The following is a 16,267-nucleotide window of genomic DNA, read 5'->3' on the forward strand; positions in this document are numbered from 1 at the left end:
ACTTCTGTCCCTCTCTGCCCACGGCCTCTCCCTCAGTGCAGCTGTGCCTTTATCTGCAGTGAGATTCCTCCTCCTGCAGCAGCCAGAAGTGCTGAAATATCCCTCAGCCCAGCCCTGCTCCCCTGGAAAAACATCACTGCTGAAATAGAAATACCCCTCAGCCCTGCTCCGCTGGAAAAACATCAGTGCTGAAATACCCCTCAGCTCAGCCCTATTCTGCTGGGAAAACATCACTGCTGAAATAGAAACACCCCTCAGATCAGCCCTGCTCCGCTGGAAAAACATCAGTGCTGAAATACCCCTCAGCCCAGCCCTGCTCTAACCCTAACCCTAACCCTGCTCTCTGGAAAAACATCAGCGTTGGCTTGGAGCCTCCCACAGTTCCATCACTTTAAAAAGAAAGGCTGCCTGGTGAGAGGGAGTTGTCCTTGGTGAGCCAGAGAGCTTACAGGAATTTGGCAAAGCCGACTGTTAGGGTTGAAATCAAAATAATGGGATGTTTGACATTGTACTGACCCTTTTCGTCGGGTGGCTCCCAAAGAATTCTCCATGGATGAACTTTTCTCTACAGACCTTCAGAAACCAACAGATAAGGCCACACATGGAACCAACAGGGAGCAAAACCAGACCTAGGGACGTCTTTCCTCAGCTGCACAAGATTAGATCCCACTGTCTCTTTGCAAAGCAGTTATTTTTTTCTTAATCAACCTAACAATCTCAGATAATCAATAAATGAAAATAAATGTCCTAAATATTTCACTTGCTCAGAGGCCCTTATGATGACTGATGCAAAGATAACCTGCATCTGGCTGTAGTGATATGTGCAATACACATGGGGCCTCATTATATACATGTCATATTCAGTGAAGTTCTGCTGCTAATTTCTAGCCTCAAAATGCATTACTTCTAGCTCAGCTTCTGAGCAGTCTTGTTTCCTTAGATCAGCTGATGATTGAAAAATTTTCTGAAAGCCTTCTAAATATAATTACAATACTAAAACTGAAATTCAGTATCAACAGAAACAAAAGCAGCCAAGTATTTTGCTTTATACCAACAACTGAATTTATCTTTACCCAACACAATTCCCGTAGCCCAGGCAGGTAGCTGGTGAAAAGACATGACGGCACATTGCTGACAGGAAGAATTGCGTGTGCTGTATCATTTTGCTGGCAGAATTTGTCCGTTTGTTGCTTAACATGTCATCCAACCTCTGATTAAATTGATGGAATTTAACAAAATAGTAAGAATTGAGGCATTACTGAAAGTTAATTGCAAATATGGATTTTAAGAGCTGACCCTCACTTGATCCTGCATGACTTAATATGTGCTTCTGCTCTAAATAGCAATTTTGGACATTATTAAGAGTATTCAAGAGCCTACATAAAATATTCCTATCTCTTTCTGCTCTCTTTGAAAAAACCAATCTGAGATTTGAAAAATTAAAGGGGCTTTTTTATTTCTCCTGCCCTATCAGTAAATAATTACTTTCAGTATCTCTGCAGATGGTTTCCCCAAGTAAGGCTGATCTGAACATAAGTTCCATTTCTGCAAACTGAATACAGTTGCAGGTGCTTTAATGAACATCGAAATATTTCCAGAGTACTTCCTTTTGAGATGCACCAGAAGTTATCATCCACATTTCTTTCCTCCAGTGTCAATGGAGTTCATAATTGCCTGTGATTGGATTTTTCTGATGGCATAACATCTTTTATCTACTTTCTTGCCCATCTGAATTAGGTTTTACCAAATAAATTTTATTTTTGTATTTGCACTGAAATGGAACATTTATTGCTGAGAATTTATGGGAAGAAAGTAAAATGTTCTGAGATACTGCTTTAAGAGAGTTTTAGGTGCTGTATAAACCAAGCCATACGTCACTTCATCATATACAAAGCTCCATGAAAAAAGAGCAATCACTTCTCAGTTCAGTGACTCTCTTATTCCTAGCTCAAATGTCACAGATTTATGTCCCTGTATGCTTCAGATTGTTCAGGGTTAATTTTTTAAACAAGAGTATCTATTGCAGCCCTAAATAAAAAGTTTGCATCTCTTGCAGTCCGTTAAATGAAGGCTTATACTGATCCAAATGCCATTAAATTCTATCACCAAAAGTGAGTCCTGTTAAATCAGGGCAAAGAGGGGGTGAAGAGAAGGGGTGAGATTGCACAGCAGGACCAGGGGGTGAAGAGAAGGGGTGAGGATGCACAGCAGGACCAGGGGTTAACAGAAGCGGTGAGATGCCCAGCAGGACCAGCCCAGCCCCTTTTCCCCGCGCTGTGGGGACGCTGCTGTTCCACACTCCCTCCTGGCCCAGCAGAGGGATCAGCCTGGAGGGATGCACGCACAGCTGCACACAGCTGCACGCAGCTGCACGCAGCTGCACACCAGCCCACAGAGCCAGCACTGCCACGCTGCAGAGAGCAGCTTGCTAAGCAGTCCTTCAGATCCAAACCAGCAGAAACGGCACAGGCAGAGATCCTGCAGATAAACTCAGACTGCCTGAGGCAGCCTGTGTGTGAAATCCCACAACACCTCTGTTACTCAGTGCTCTGGAGAGGAAAGCAAAGGACAGGTGCTGAGAGAGGGAACGAGGCTTTCTCAGGCAAGGATGCAGGGTGGAGTGACTCTGAATTTGCCATAGTGAAGGCAGTGCACAAAGATAGCTGTCCTGATCTCGTTAACTTCTCTATCAGAAGTATACACCAGTGCATAGTTTTCTTATGTAATCATAGGGAAAGGCAAAAAGCACAGGCTGAGAAGGAGAGTCAGAACAGTCAGGGTAACACTGAGATCCAGCACAAAGTAAGCTTCTTTATGCAAGGAAAAAATCCACCACGTATGCAAGCTGGTAAATGAGCAGCAAGCAGCTCTACAGCTCGGATTTGGCACTAACACAGTCGTGGCCAGGAGCTGGCCGGGGGGGACAGGTGGGCTTGCAGCCCTTGGTGAGAGGAACCTGTGACAGCACAGGGCCCTCCCCTCCATCCTGCTGGGTGTGCATGCACACACCGAGTCAGGTATTTCTGCATCAACTGCACCAACAGGCAAGCACTAAGCACATCTCCCTCTGCCTTACTATTCTGTGGATAAATTAAGATATAAGTACTTTAAGAGAAATATTTTCTGTACAGAAAAAAAAGGGTTTCATCTTCAAAATGCATTATGATTTCTGCTTTCTTCACATTTACAGATGTCTAATTTGCCATTCTAATTATCTTTCCTATTGAAGCAGACATTTTCTAAATGTTTGGTTTTGGAAAGAAACAGCTATAATATCTTTCCACGATTTTTTCTCCTTTTGAGAAGGTAATTTCAAACCCTTCTTTCCATGATGTGTTATAAGTACTGCTTCTTAGTCTTTTAACCCCTGTTCCAGTGACAGGTCTTGTTAAAAGTTTTTTTCCTTCCAAATGTGAGTTCATACAGAGTTTTTCTATGTCATCAACAAATAAAAAGTCCTTACATTCTGCATAAGTGGTTACAAGATACATTTAATTTTTGCAATTCAGATTATCTGAGCTAAAATGAATGTTAAACCATTCAGAATTATTTCAATCAGTATAAAAAAATCCTGTCTTACATTACCAAAACAAGGGGCACTGGGGGAGAAGAATGACCTCAGAAAACCTGAATACATAGTGTGGAATAAAGTGAAGCAACAGCACAGAAGAAAGGATTACTGTCATAATTCATTTGGCAAATTGGATGTCAAATGAGCAAAAATTAATGCCAGAAAAGAAAAAAAGAGGTATGGGTTATTTGGCATGTAAGAGGATAGAAAGTCACATTAGAATTTGTGAAAGTAAAGTTACGCCTCGTGATTCCACATACAGAGTGTACATATGGAAAAAAGTTACATTCCATGCTGATAGAACATCACTAGAAAGTGTTTGCTAATATCACATATAAAAAAAAATCTGCTAGAAATAAAACTGCCTAAACATCTGCTTCCTTCATAAACACTTGCTGTGAAACACAGCACGTATACTCTCCAGAGTAATTCAGTCTCTCACTAGAGCGAAAACTAACTTCCTGGTCAGATTTCAGGAATATATTTCAAACATATTTGATATTGATGACCTTAATGTAATAAAGTAATGTATTGGACTGATCAGATTTCAAGGGAGGAAAATCTCACTGCTTCAAGATACTTAAGTATCTATAAAGACAAGTTAAGACACACAAACCAACAGGACTAGTTACAGAGGATGTCCTTGTCTTTTTCTGTTTTATTGGAATTGCTTTATTGGAAGAGCTAAGATCTCTTAAATAACTATATATCTATATATATCTGTCTCCAATACAGGGTACATACCATGCCTTTTAAAGGTAGAGTTGTCTTTAAATGAAGCTTTTAAAATCCTTTTTTCACTTTCATTTTTCTTTAATATGGGATAATTTCTCAATGAGTTATACCAGTGTATTTTTAAACTACATTATCTGACACAACTTTCTGTTTTCCACTATGTGTTCTAAGAAATCCTGTTATGCAAAGGACAGTTGAGCTCATTCACTTCTGTCCTCAACTCCAAAACAAACAGCATCATTCCCTTGTTAATCCAATTAGCATACACAAATTAAAAGTATTATTTATGTCTGTCATATTGGTCATTATAGAATGTATTATCTATAGAACCAATCCTGAATGTACTCCTGGATTGGTGAAATAACCAAACTGCCCATGGCACTCCCTGCCATTGGAACTGGGTGATCTCTGAGATCCCTCCCAACCCAACCCAACCCAGTCAGTGGCTCTGTGATTCCAGCTAGGTGGAATAAGCAGTGTAAGTGCATGGACACAGCAAAATCATTGGGTGCTTTTGCTTCAGCTCTGCACTTTTCTGCACCCAGACAAGAGGCAGCAAATGGAAACAGCCACAAGTGCAGCTCAGTGGAGAGTGCAGGGGTGCTGGGACCTGCAGTCCAAATTAGCATTGGGACTCCCTGATCTTGCAAGTGTTTTCCAACCTAAATCCAGCTGATTCCACCACTTTATACAGCAATCACTGCCACCAGTAACACATCATTTAAAATAACAATAGCACTGTATTTCAAATTACCATCATTCTACAGTGGGTACAAGGAAAAAATGTTAATGACATGAGAAAAAGTTGACCTTCTTTCCAAGATACCTGCCTTCAACAACACGTCTTTTCTTTATTAATGATACTGATTCATTTCAGTGGTATGCTTGTCCTAGAAGTTGATAGTAATCATAAGAGGAAGAGAAATTGGGACTGTTTCAAACACTACTCTTTAATAGCTGCCCTGTAAATTAAAGTAAATAGTATTACAGTGCCCTCAGGTGGTGTAAATTCAATTCGGTCCTATTGTTCTTCCCTAGAAAGACAGCTCTAAGTAATACTAATTTTAGCAGACTGGGTGAATATGGAAGGCAAATCACAGCATAAGCAGTTTTGTTCCCAAGAAAGGTTATTTTCTTGAGTGTTTTGACAACTCCTGATATTTAAAAAGCATTCTTTAATTTTTAAATACAGTGGAATACCTGTAACAAATCTCCAGAAAAACCCTTAAATAACATCATCACTGAATCTAAGAACAAAAAAACAATAGAGGGAAAGACATCTAAAAAAGAAGGTAAAACCTAAGAGAAGATTTAATGAATTCTGTAAGAGCTTTTTGGAACAAAATATGAGGTAGGTGTTTATAAACCAAAACAGAGTCCAAACCACAATCAATCAATCAACCAACCAAATCCCCCACAGATACCATAGAATTTTCTTAGATATATTCATGTATGTCTTAATGATGAGGAAAATTGCATAAAGAAAGCAGTATATGATGCATTTGTAATATAACCTGAAACTTTCTGAATTCATACTGTCATTTTAGTCTGAAGAAATATTAGTCATACAGAATATTCTGAATTCATAGTAATTTTTAGTCTGAAGAAATCAGCTTCCTGAATACACAGTATATCTTTAATGTGCATCGGTCTAATAATAACAATAAAAATTGGATATATTGGATATTATTTAGCTGATCTACTGCTCCACAGTCAGGGCAATTCCAATATTTTGTCTTGTATAACTAAATGCTTTATGTATGCCCATCATTTATCACTGTTTTACGTCTTCTTCAAAAAAAGTGAGGAAGATCGGGACATCACCAGGAGAATCTTCTAACTTACCACATTTAAAAGATTTGTCAAAGCTAAAGTAATAATTTAATTTGTTATTCTTTTGAGATGCTCTTAAAGGAATAGCCTGTGAGCTTAAAAATATAAATTACATCCTAGAATATGTGCACTGAAGATGATGGAAATCCTAGCACTGAACAGAGAACACCACTGTACTGTAGCTTTATCCTGCTGTCCATCCACTTCTGTCCTGTTATCTGTCTTGGAAAACAGCTATGTAAATAATATTTATTTTTAGCAAGCTCTGTGAATATGGAAGAACACACAAGACAGTGCAAGCATCATAAATTTGAGAAATCCACAGGTTTTCCAACTTCCAGTAAACGGACTCTGCTGTCCTACAGCTCAGAACCACACTGCTCCTCTTCTTACTTGCTCCTGAATTGGCTCCTAATAGCTGCCCAACAGCATATGCTGAAATATTCCCCAAACAGCTCAGAGAAGCATTTTCAAACTGTTGCAAAACCCAGACAGGGCAAAAGGAATTTGAATCGCACCAGTCTTTCATCTCCTATGCAAATGATACTTTCATGTTCTTTCATGATGATTTGGGGAACTCTCTGATCACTCTGAAATCATATGAAGTGCCATATGAAGTGCTCTGCTAGCCCTTCAGTTTTCAAAGGATTGCCTTTGAGATTGCTGAGGATGGCCAGAAAAATTGCTGTCACATTTTGGTCACCTGTCTTTACAGACTGTACCCTTCAAAGAAAAACAACATAAGGTTCTCATCCCAAGTCGTACCCTAGTCCTCTCTGCTTTCAGTAATCCTTGTCTTTTTTCTTATTCTCACATATTCAGGAAGAGTTTTACTAACAAAACAATTCTCTGTGGCTCACGGAGAATCAATAGTGCTTGTAAGCACACTCTTTATTTGTTGGCAACTTCCGAGTTCCCCCATCCAGGCCATCAATAGGAAGGCAATCTCTTTAGAGCCCTAATGACTTGCGGTAAAGTATATACATCTGTTTAATACAAATAAGGGCAAATGACTTCCCAGTCCTGGTTAGATAAAATAGAGCTCACAAGGGTTTATCTTACTTAGAAAGAATAATTTGTAGCCTTCTCTCATTAAAAGGACAAACTATTAGAGTGGAGACAAGCAGGAAAAGAACAGCATTGGAGGAACAAGGGAAGTGGGAAAGGGTTGGTGGGTGCACACGAAGTTTAACACAATCTAAAAGCTCAATGCTCTTAATACTAACAACCATCTAAGCCACTGGCAGAAGAAAAGGGACAGGTAAACCAGGGTTTCCCCAGAAAGAGGGGGAAAAAAAATCAAAGTCCTGGGAATCTCAGTAATACCAGTGATCTGCTGAAAACTGCACCAAAAATTCAGTCCACCATAAACTGACTCCTAGATCAACTAGGGTAAGAAAAGCCCTACATTTTGATAAGGACATTAAGCCAAAAAACCATCCCCACCCTTCCCACCATATGGTTGTTAAGTGTGCCTGTCAAGATACACAACAGAGAACAAAACTAATGCTAATAACTGCTTATCTTAAATCTCTCAGAAGTTTCACCTACAAAAATACTGTTTCATTTTTTGCCCTAAAAATACATATAAAACTATATTCATGCTACTTTCCATCAATATTTACAGTAATGTTTGGTGATTATAGCATCAGAAGCTTTCCTTAAACCTAATTCATGTTTGCCAGAGCTTCAAAACTTGTGGCTTAAAATCCAAAGTATACCAATTCACACAGAGGCACTGAAAACTTCCTCATAATACTTCTAAAATCTCACTCTAGTCTTCAGCAGGAATAAGTTATTTTGAAAGGATCTATACATATAGCTTTCCCTCCACCCCAATAAAGAGATTAAAATCTTAGAGAGCCACAAGATACAACACATACTTAGCCTTTTGTTTTTGTTCTTTCTAGAAAGCACTAAAAAGCAGTCTCATCTTTGTGCTTGGTAGCTGAAGTTAACTGGCTTCCCAAGAAGACATAAGTTGGAAATAGAATTTTTACATTTCTTCACATTTCTGTCACACTGTTCTCAAGGTCACCCAGTTTCTCTTGCTCCTGCTCTACACTATGAACACTCAGCTCTGCACCATTAGCAGGTTCCTACCCTTCGTGCCAAGGATCATAATGGAAAATATTAAATATGGCCTTTCTCAGAACATACATCATCCCATGTAGATGTTTCAACAGAGATCATTTAGTCTAAAAAGACTTTGTTTTCTAATGACTACATTATTAGGCAAAAATACTCCTTATTTTTAAACACAAGGATCTCTTTTAGATAAGCATCCATACTGCCAGGAACACAGGCAGAGAGCATCATCACAGGCCCAGTACGTGGATTTTTCTCTTGTTCCTACTATTGCTCTATGTAACTCCGTGCAACAGTGAAATTTCCCTTGCTCCTCTACTGGCACCTCCATTAGCTGCAGAATAATCCAGGAAAGGAAACCTGTGAGGCGAGCTGCTCTGAGCTCTGGCTTCCTCAATCACTCTGTTTCTACATGGACTTTACAGCTGGACTTTGGAATAATATATAATACAGTGGGGGGATCTATTAGTGACTTATTTTCTTCTAGTCCACAAGCTCTCAGACATTTTCAGCTGCACAGAAACTACAAGAAAAGGCACATTGGCTGTATGCATAACAACAACAACAAAAACAAAAACAAAAAACCAAACACAAAAAACCCACCAAAAAAGCAGGTTAAACAAAACTTTTCTGAAGCTATTTGTACAGTAGAATTTAATTCTGGTTCGCTTCCTGCAATACTCCTCTTTTCGTATGCTGGAGTGCGTAAGCCCCAGACGAATTTGGTCACTGATATCAGTTTTGATTCTACGTCATTTGCAAGAAATGTTACTGATGTCGGGCACAGCAAAACGATCGTTAACATCAGACGGCGGGAACTCGTGCTTTGCCCTGCCCGTAACCCGCGCGCCGGGCGCCGGTGCCGCGGCTCTCCCCGCCAGGGCTCCGGGGTGCGCCGGGACAGCGCCGCAGCCCTCGCGCGAGCTCCCCGAGCCCCGGCGCCGGTGTCGGTCCGGAAGCCTCACCCCGGCCCGCCCCGCCACAACACACCCGGCACGGAGAGCGGCGGCGGCAGCGGGCCCGGCGGGGGAAACGGGAACGGGCCCGGGCCCGGCGGGGGAAACGGGAACGGGCCCGGGCCCGGCGCGGGAAACGGGACCGGGCCCGGCGGGGGAAACGGGACCCGGCCCGGCGTGGGGAACGGGACCGGCGGAGGGAACGAGACCGGGCCTGGAGGGAGAACCGAGCCCGGCGGGGGGAACGGGCCCGGGCCCGGCGGGCGGTGAGACGGGGCCCGCTCGGTGCAGCGGCCCGTTGCCGGCAGGGGGCGCCGGCGGGGCGCGGCGGCGGCGGAGGCCGGGCCGGGCCGGGCCCGGGGCGCGGGGCAGGGCGCGGGGGCCCGGAGCGGTGACCGCGCTGCCCGCGGCCCGGCCCTGCTCTCCTCCACCGAAATGAACGTTCCGAAAGCGGCGACACGAGCAGTGCCGGTGGCGTGTCCGCCCGACGGGACGAGCTGCAGCGCTGCCGGACTAACCCGGGAACGCGCCCGCACCGGCCGTCACAAATGCCTCGAGCTGGTTTCTATCTGCTCGCGTAAGCCCTCCATCAGTAACTTCTGCTCGGCCGCAGGAAGCACCGGAGAAAGCGAGGGCTCGGGCAGCCGATGAGCCGCCGACTCTTCGCAACCGTATCCCCGACTTATTTTACCGGGACCACCACTCCGAGAGGCTGCCGGGCGTGACTGCGGGCGCTGCGCCGAGCCCGGGGCGAGCGGTCGGATGTCCGGGGCCTGGGCCGGGGCCAGGGCGCGCGTAGCGGCCCGTGCAGCCTCCCCGAGCACTGCCCGGCCACTGCGACGTCTCCGAGGGGAACGAGCTTTGCACCCGAGCGGGGTTTGCTTAAGGAGGAGTCCTTGGCCCCGGAGCAGCCTGGCAGAGCCTGGGACCCAACAGCACCGGGGAGAGGGAGCGGCGGGGCGGAAAGAGGATTCGCGAGCGGCCCGCGAGTGGGGAGCCGAGACACCAAGGGATGCCTGCCCGTGGTCTCCTCTTTCGGTGCCACACCTCATCGGAAGAACAGGCGCAAAAGTAGATTTATCACTCCACGGGGTCTACAGAAATAAACCTCACATATTTCCTCGTGGAAAAACGAGGGTATGAGATTTCAGGAAAGTCGGTGAAATGGACAAAGGCACCACTAACATGCAACAAGTGTCGCTGATAACATACAAACTGGCAACAGGACTCCGAGGGCGGCTTTAGATGGAGCGGGAGGCTTTGGCTCTGCCCCCGGGACCCGTACGCCGATGGGCGAGGGTCCCGAGGTAGCAGCCCCCTGCAGGGCCACCGTCCACCGCGGTCTGGAGGCCGCGTGTTTTGTGCGCTCCTGGCGGCGGCGGGACACGGACACGGACACGGACACTCTCGGATGTCCCGGGGAGCAGGCGGCAGCCGCGCGGGAGGACGCTGCGCTCCGCCACGGCTCTCGGCGGCACGGCAGCCCAGCGGCGAGCGTACCCGTCAGGGGCGGACGGGGGTCGGTCTCGCCCGGGCGCAGCGTGGATGGCGGAGGCCGCACGCTTACCTCGCTCCATCGGTCCCACGCAAGAAAGCGGCGTCTCGGCGCGGCCGCTCCCCGTGAGCGGCTGCCGGCTGCCCGTGTCTCCATCAGCGGGAGGTGTCCCTCTCGTCAGCCGAGCCGAGCCGAGCCGAGCCGAGCCGCCCAGCGCCGCGGGGTCGGCACTCAGAGTCGCAAGATCTGCGGGCCCGGCGGGCAGAGGCGCTGCCGGCCCCCACCACCGCGCTGGGGCAGGCAGAGCGGCGGGACGCGAGCAAAGCCGGCGGTCTGCGCCCCGGAGAGACACGGGCGGCACAGCCCGAGCCGAGCCGCGGGCTGGCGGCGCGCCCGCACCCGCCTGCCCGGGACGGGCGGTCCCCGATCCCCGGCCGAAGCCACGACTCTCCGGAAGGGCCGATCAGCCCCGTCTGCGGCCGCCTGGAGCAGCTTCCAACGGCGCCGTGAGCCGGGGCCGCGCGGAGGCGGAGGGAGCAGCGGGCATCGCCAGCCCCTTCCCACCGCACGCAGGCGGCGCGGGAACGAGCCTGCACGGAGCTGATGAGCCTCTCCTCACAAAGCCCGATACACCGTGACTGTTCCCGCCGCTGCCGATGTTTGCAATAGACAGAGGGAAAAGCAACGAAATCATTTATTAAACCTTCTTTAGCGCAGCGTCGTTTTAAATCTCACGTTTGCACGTAAAGCTTTTCACAAGGATGCACACGGACTGTTACATCCCCTAACTCCAGCCATTGAAAACAAAGACCATGGACGAGCCCAAATAATTACTTCACAAAGTTGACCTACATTGCCATTACGGTCTTGTTAGAGGTTAAACGAAATCCTGTTCACCTGCAAACGATTCTGACGACAGACATAACCACATCCCAAGGACCACGCTTTTAGTAATTGTTCTGATATAATCAAGTTGATTCGTGTTTACTTTATGAACACTTTGAAAATATTTAGTTCCCCTCTTGTTGTGGTTTATGTTTTCCTTGGATAACAATGTATCAAACCCGTAGGAGAAAGCAGCTGCAAGGCGGAAAACATGCTGTAAACCCATTTCGGTTTCCGGAATTATTTTCTGTATAAGCCTCAAATCCGAATTCTTCTTTTCTTGTCAGTGAACTGTGCTTTCGATTAGGAATATCTCTGGTCATTTTATTTATTCGAACGAGCTTGGTTCCGCGGTGATCCAACCGCAGTTTTTCTGCCTTTAAAGACCAAGGGCTCTACCCCTACGTCGGGTCGGGAGGAAGGGAGGAAGGGAGGAAGGGAGGAAGGAAGGAAGGAAGGAAGGAAGGAAGCCTTTGCGACGCCAGTGGGTTTCAGAATAGTCAGCAAAGTTGAGCTAAACAGTTATTCACAGGGCTTAAGATAATTTTTTACAACAGGTTTAAAAACGTTGGGCTCTAACGCGAGGGAACGGTCGCTGAGCAGCTGAAGACGGAGCCGATTACCCGAAAGAGCAGCGATCGGGGCGGGCGTTACCGCTCAGTGCTGCGGGGCAGCGCAGCCGCCGGGCCCCGTGGTCATTGCCCGGCTGTTCGATGAGGCGCCCGCGGTCTCCGCACCGGGGCCCCGCCCGGCGGGAGGGGCCCGACGCGGCGAGTGAGGGGGGGGCGCCGCGGCCTCCGGGGTAGCTGCCGGCGGGAGCACAGCTACCGGTGGGGCGGGCCGGGTGGTGGGGCCCGGCAGTGGGACGCAGGGCGTTGGGGCTCGGGGCGGTGGGGCCAGGCGGGCGGACCCGGGGCGGTGGTGCCCGCAGCAGTGGGACTCGGGGCGGTGGGGCCCGGGGCGGTGGAACCCGCAGCAGTGGGACTCGGGGCGGTGGTGCCCGGCGTTGGGGCCCAGGGCGGTGGGGCCGGGGTCCCGTCGGGCGCGGCGCGGCCACGTGCAGCCCCGCGCGCTCCCACGGCTCGGTCCGGCTGTGACGTATCGGGGTGGAGGCGCGCGCCGCCCGCCGATTGGGCGGTGTTGGCGGCGCGGGGCCGTGGCCGCCCAATGGGCGCGGGGCGCGCAGGTGCCCGCGCGGTTATCTGCGCGCGGGGCGCGGCGCGGAGCGTCCCCGCGGCCGCCGGACACGCGGCCGGGGCGACGCGTGGAGCTGCCGGTGCCGCGTCCCCTTCCCGCCGGATCGCGCGTGGAGCGTGTTGCCCGTAGTCCGCCAGGACGCGCCGCCGGTGGGGGCTCTTTCTCCCGGGACTCCCAGTCTGCTGTTTCGCCGCTCTGCCCCGGCTCGGCTTTCCCTGCTCTTCAGCCCGGACTTCGGAGGTGCACGCCGCGGGAGCGGGCGGGCAAGCGCCGGAATTTTCCTGTTCCCAGCAAACTTCGGCACTTGCTGTCGCTGAGATCCCGCGAGCGGCGAGGAGCCCGTCCCGCCCGCGGCCACGGTCCCGGCGAGGGTCCCCGGCGGAGCGGCCGCGGCGCGGTTGGGAAGGAGCCACGCTCGCTGATGCCCGCAGATGTTAGCGGTGGGACAGATGGATGCTAATCGCCAGAGCGCATTCGTCCTTAGCAGTGCGCCGCTAGCCGCGCTGCACAACATGGCCGAGATGAAGACCTCCCTGTTCCCCTACGCCCTGCAGAACCCCTCCGGTTTCAAGGCACCGGCCCTGGGCGGACTCAACACGCAGCTCCCCTTGGGGACACCGCACGGAATAAGCGACATCCTGGGGCGGCCCGTGGGCAGTGCCAGCAACCTTCTGGGCGGGCTGCCCCGCATCAACGGGCTGGCAGCCTCGGCCGGGATGTACTTCAGCCCCGCTGCCGTCTCCCGCTACCCGAAGCCTCTGGCGGAGCTGCCGGGACGGCCGCCCATTTTCTGGCCGGGAGTGGTGCAAGGCTCTCCCTGGAGAGATCCTCGGCTCGCCTGTCCCGGTAAGTGCGGCCGGTTCTTGCAGGGCGCGGGGAGCGGGCGGCCTGGGCTCCAGAGCCGGGGCGGGCGGCAGGCAGGCCCGTGCGGGTCACTCGGTTTCACGGTGCCGGCTCTGTCCCGAGCCGAGCCTTGCTTCAGAGCCGCCGGACGCCCGAAGCGGCTCCGCAGGGCTTGGCGGGGCCCGGCTACGGGCCGGGGGCAGTGCAGAGTTCATCTCTGACGCAGCTCTTTCTCCGCTTCCAGCTCAGACCGGGATGGTTTTGGACAAGGACGGCAAGAAGAAACACTCTCGACCGACTTTCTCTGGGCAGCAAATATTCGCTTTAGAGAAAACCTTCGAACAGACGAAATACTTGGCGGGACCGGAGCGCGCCCGGCTCGCCTACTCCCTGGGGATGACTGAGAGCCAGGTGAAGGTAGGTCCGTCCTGCGGGCTCCCTCCTCTCCCGCTCCCTTGCCGCGGCCGCTTTCTGCCATGTCGGTAATTACTAGCAGCCACGAACACCGCGCAATTATGCCGGGATTTTTTTTTTTTTTGGGAGTCAGTTAGAATTTAAGTTACATTTCGATTTTGGATGGATTTTAGGGTAATTTCTACCTATTTTGTGCTTAGAGCTCACTGTGCTGCAAACGGTTTAAAATAAATAGACATATTATATTTAATATAAACTCCCATCACAACAACGACAAAAAGCCCCCCACAAGTAATTTTTTTAAAGGGCCACTTTTCCACGATGATCATGTCCAGTGGTACAACTTTACCTTGTGTAACCCCGCAAATTTTTTAGCAAAGACTACAGGTGCATCCGAATGCTGGGGTGCACTTTAAGCCAAAAATACATATTTTTCCTGGCTATCGTATTCTGTTTTCAACAAACGACCGTTCCAGGAAGCTGCTGAGCTAAGCGCCGTGCAGCCCCGCAGAGCCGGGCAGGTGTCCCCAACGGGGCGCCCCTTTCCCGGAGCCGTCCGGGGCTCCGAGCGCCCGCAGCCCCGCGCCGCGCGTGGGACGGGGACGGCGGGGGCGGACGCGGCGGCGGGGCCGAGGCCGTGGCTGAGCTGTGCCCGGTGCCGGTGCCCAGGTTTGGTTCCAGAACAGACGGACCAAGTGGCGGAAGAGACACGCGGCAGAAATGGCCTCGGCAAAGAAGAAGCACGACTCGGAGACGGAGAAGCTGAAGGAGAGCTCGGACAATGAGGACGATGACGAATACAACAAGCCCCTGGACCCCAACTCAGACGATGAAAAAATCACGAGGCTATTGAAAAAGCACAAATCCACGAACCTGTCCCTCGTCAGCCCCTGCAGCACCAGTTCGGATACGCTGTGAGGGCGCGGGGCCGACGGCCGCACCGGGCAGCGCGGCAGGGGTGAGTGTAACTGGCTGTTTGAAGTGGTGTGTTGTACAGCATAAAATGTATGTGAAATGTATATATTTTTTACAGAATAAGTTATGAATTTATTTTCTTTCTCATTGATGTAAATTTCAGAGAAAATTTTTCAACTTTTTGGGTTTTGTGTCCTTGTAAGATTTCCCGCTCTTTCCTTTAGGCTTCCTGTTAATTTCCTGCTCCTAACAATCAGGTTTTGTTATGTTTTCTATGGGTCCCAAGTCCGAGCTCAGCCACTTTGTATATAGTAAATTTCAGATTTTGTGATGTATATTTCTAGTGCAAAAACGGCAGTTTTCTTTCACTCCGTCCCTCAGTGTTTTGGCAGTTGCTTTTCTCCTGCCTCTGGATTTTATGCTTAATAATACCAAAAAACCAAACCAATGCCCAAAAAAAGCACGAGAGGAAAATGGACGCGATTTTACATTAGAATGTCTCCACACGTGTTGGAAAGACTTTGTATAAATCAATAAATTATTTAACAACCTCCTTTAGTGAGTTTCTTCCCGCATTTCTGTGCCCGGGGCCGGGGACACCAGAGCTTCTGCAGGGTGCCCGATGCTGCCCCTCGAGGGAAAAGGAGCCGCTCGTCCGGGGGGCTGAGCCGGGAGAGCCGCGGTTCCCTCGGCAGGGCCGGGCCGCGGTCACGGCCCGCACTGTGGGACTGCCCGGAGAGGAGCGAGGCCCGGCGCTGAACGTGCGGCCCCACTCGGGCAGGGGAGAGGGGCCGGGACACGGCCCATTGCGCTGCCTCAGTACTGGCCTCTGTCAAAACCTGGGGGCGAGGTTGTTGAGATCCGCCGCGGCGGCTGCGAGCCCCACGGCCCTCCCGTGCCTTCCCGCCGGGCTCCCAGGCCGTGCTTGGCCCCGCACCTGCGGCCGCTCCCGTGCCCGAACCGGGCTCCGCGTGGTTCTGCGGCCGCCAAGGCGCTCCCGGCCGCCCGAGACTCCACATCTCCACATTTCCCCCTCGGCACACGCGAGTTCGGGTGGGTGTAAGCCGCCCGCGTTGTTAAGATGCCTTTCTTTTTTTGCTGCTTTTGTTTATTTTTTTTAAAGGAACGCGAGCGTCTCTTTTCTCCGTGTCTCAGCTATGGCTTCGCAGCCCGAGCAGAGGCTGGGAGCGGCTGCACCGCAGCCAGCGGCCGGTGCGGGACCCAGCAGCGCAGGCCCCCCGCTCTACAGCGCCTTCCGCAGGGCCCGGGTCCCCCGCTCTACAGCACCTTCCGCAGCGCCCGGGCCTCTCCCGGGCCCGGGCCTCACCCAGCGCG

At 50.3% G+C, this 16,267-nt stretch overlaps 1 protein-coding gene across 1 annotated transcript; it reads left to right on the forward strand.

Moving 5' to 3' along the window:
- The first annotated feature begins 12,849 nt into the window (after positions 1-12,849).
- Positions 12,850-15,423, forward strand: NKX6-2 (NK6 homeobox 2). Its single transcript, XM_054277165.1, has 3 exons — positions 12,850-13,606; positions 13,848-14,020; positions 14,687-15,423. Exons 1-3 carry the CDS (start codon positions 13,192-13,194, stop codon positions 14,933-14,935), a joined length of 837 nt encoding a protein of 278 aa, XP_054133140.1. The 5' UTR covers positions 12,850-13,191; the 3' UTR covers positions 14,936-15,423.
- The last annotated feature ends 844 nt before the right edge of the window (positions 15,424-16,267 follow it).

This window comes from Melozone crissalis, unplaced genomic scaffold, assembly GCF_028551555.1.
Source record: "Melozone crissalis strain CALT ecotype California unplaced genomic scaffold, PUWL_Pcris_2 ptg000019l_1, whole genome shotgun sequence".
Taxonomy (NCBI): domain Eukaryota; kingdom Metazoa; phylum Chordata; class Aves; order Passeriformes; family Passerellidae; genus Melozone; species Melozone crissalis.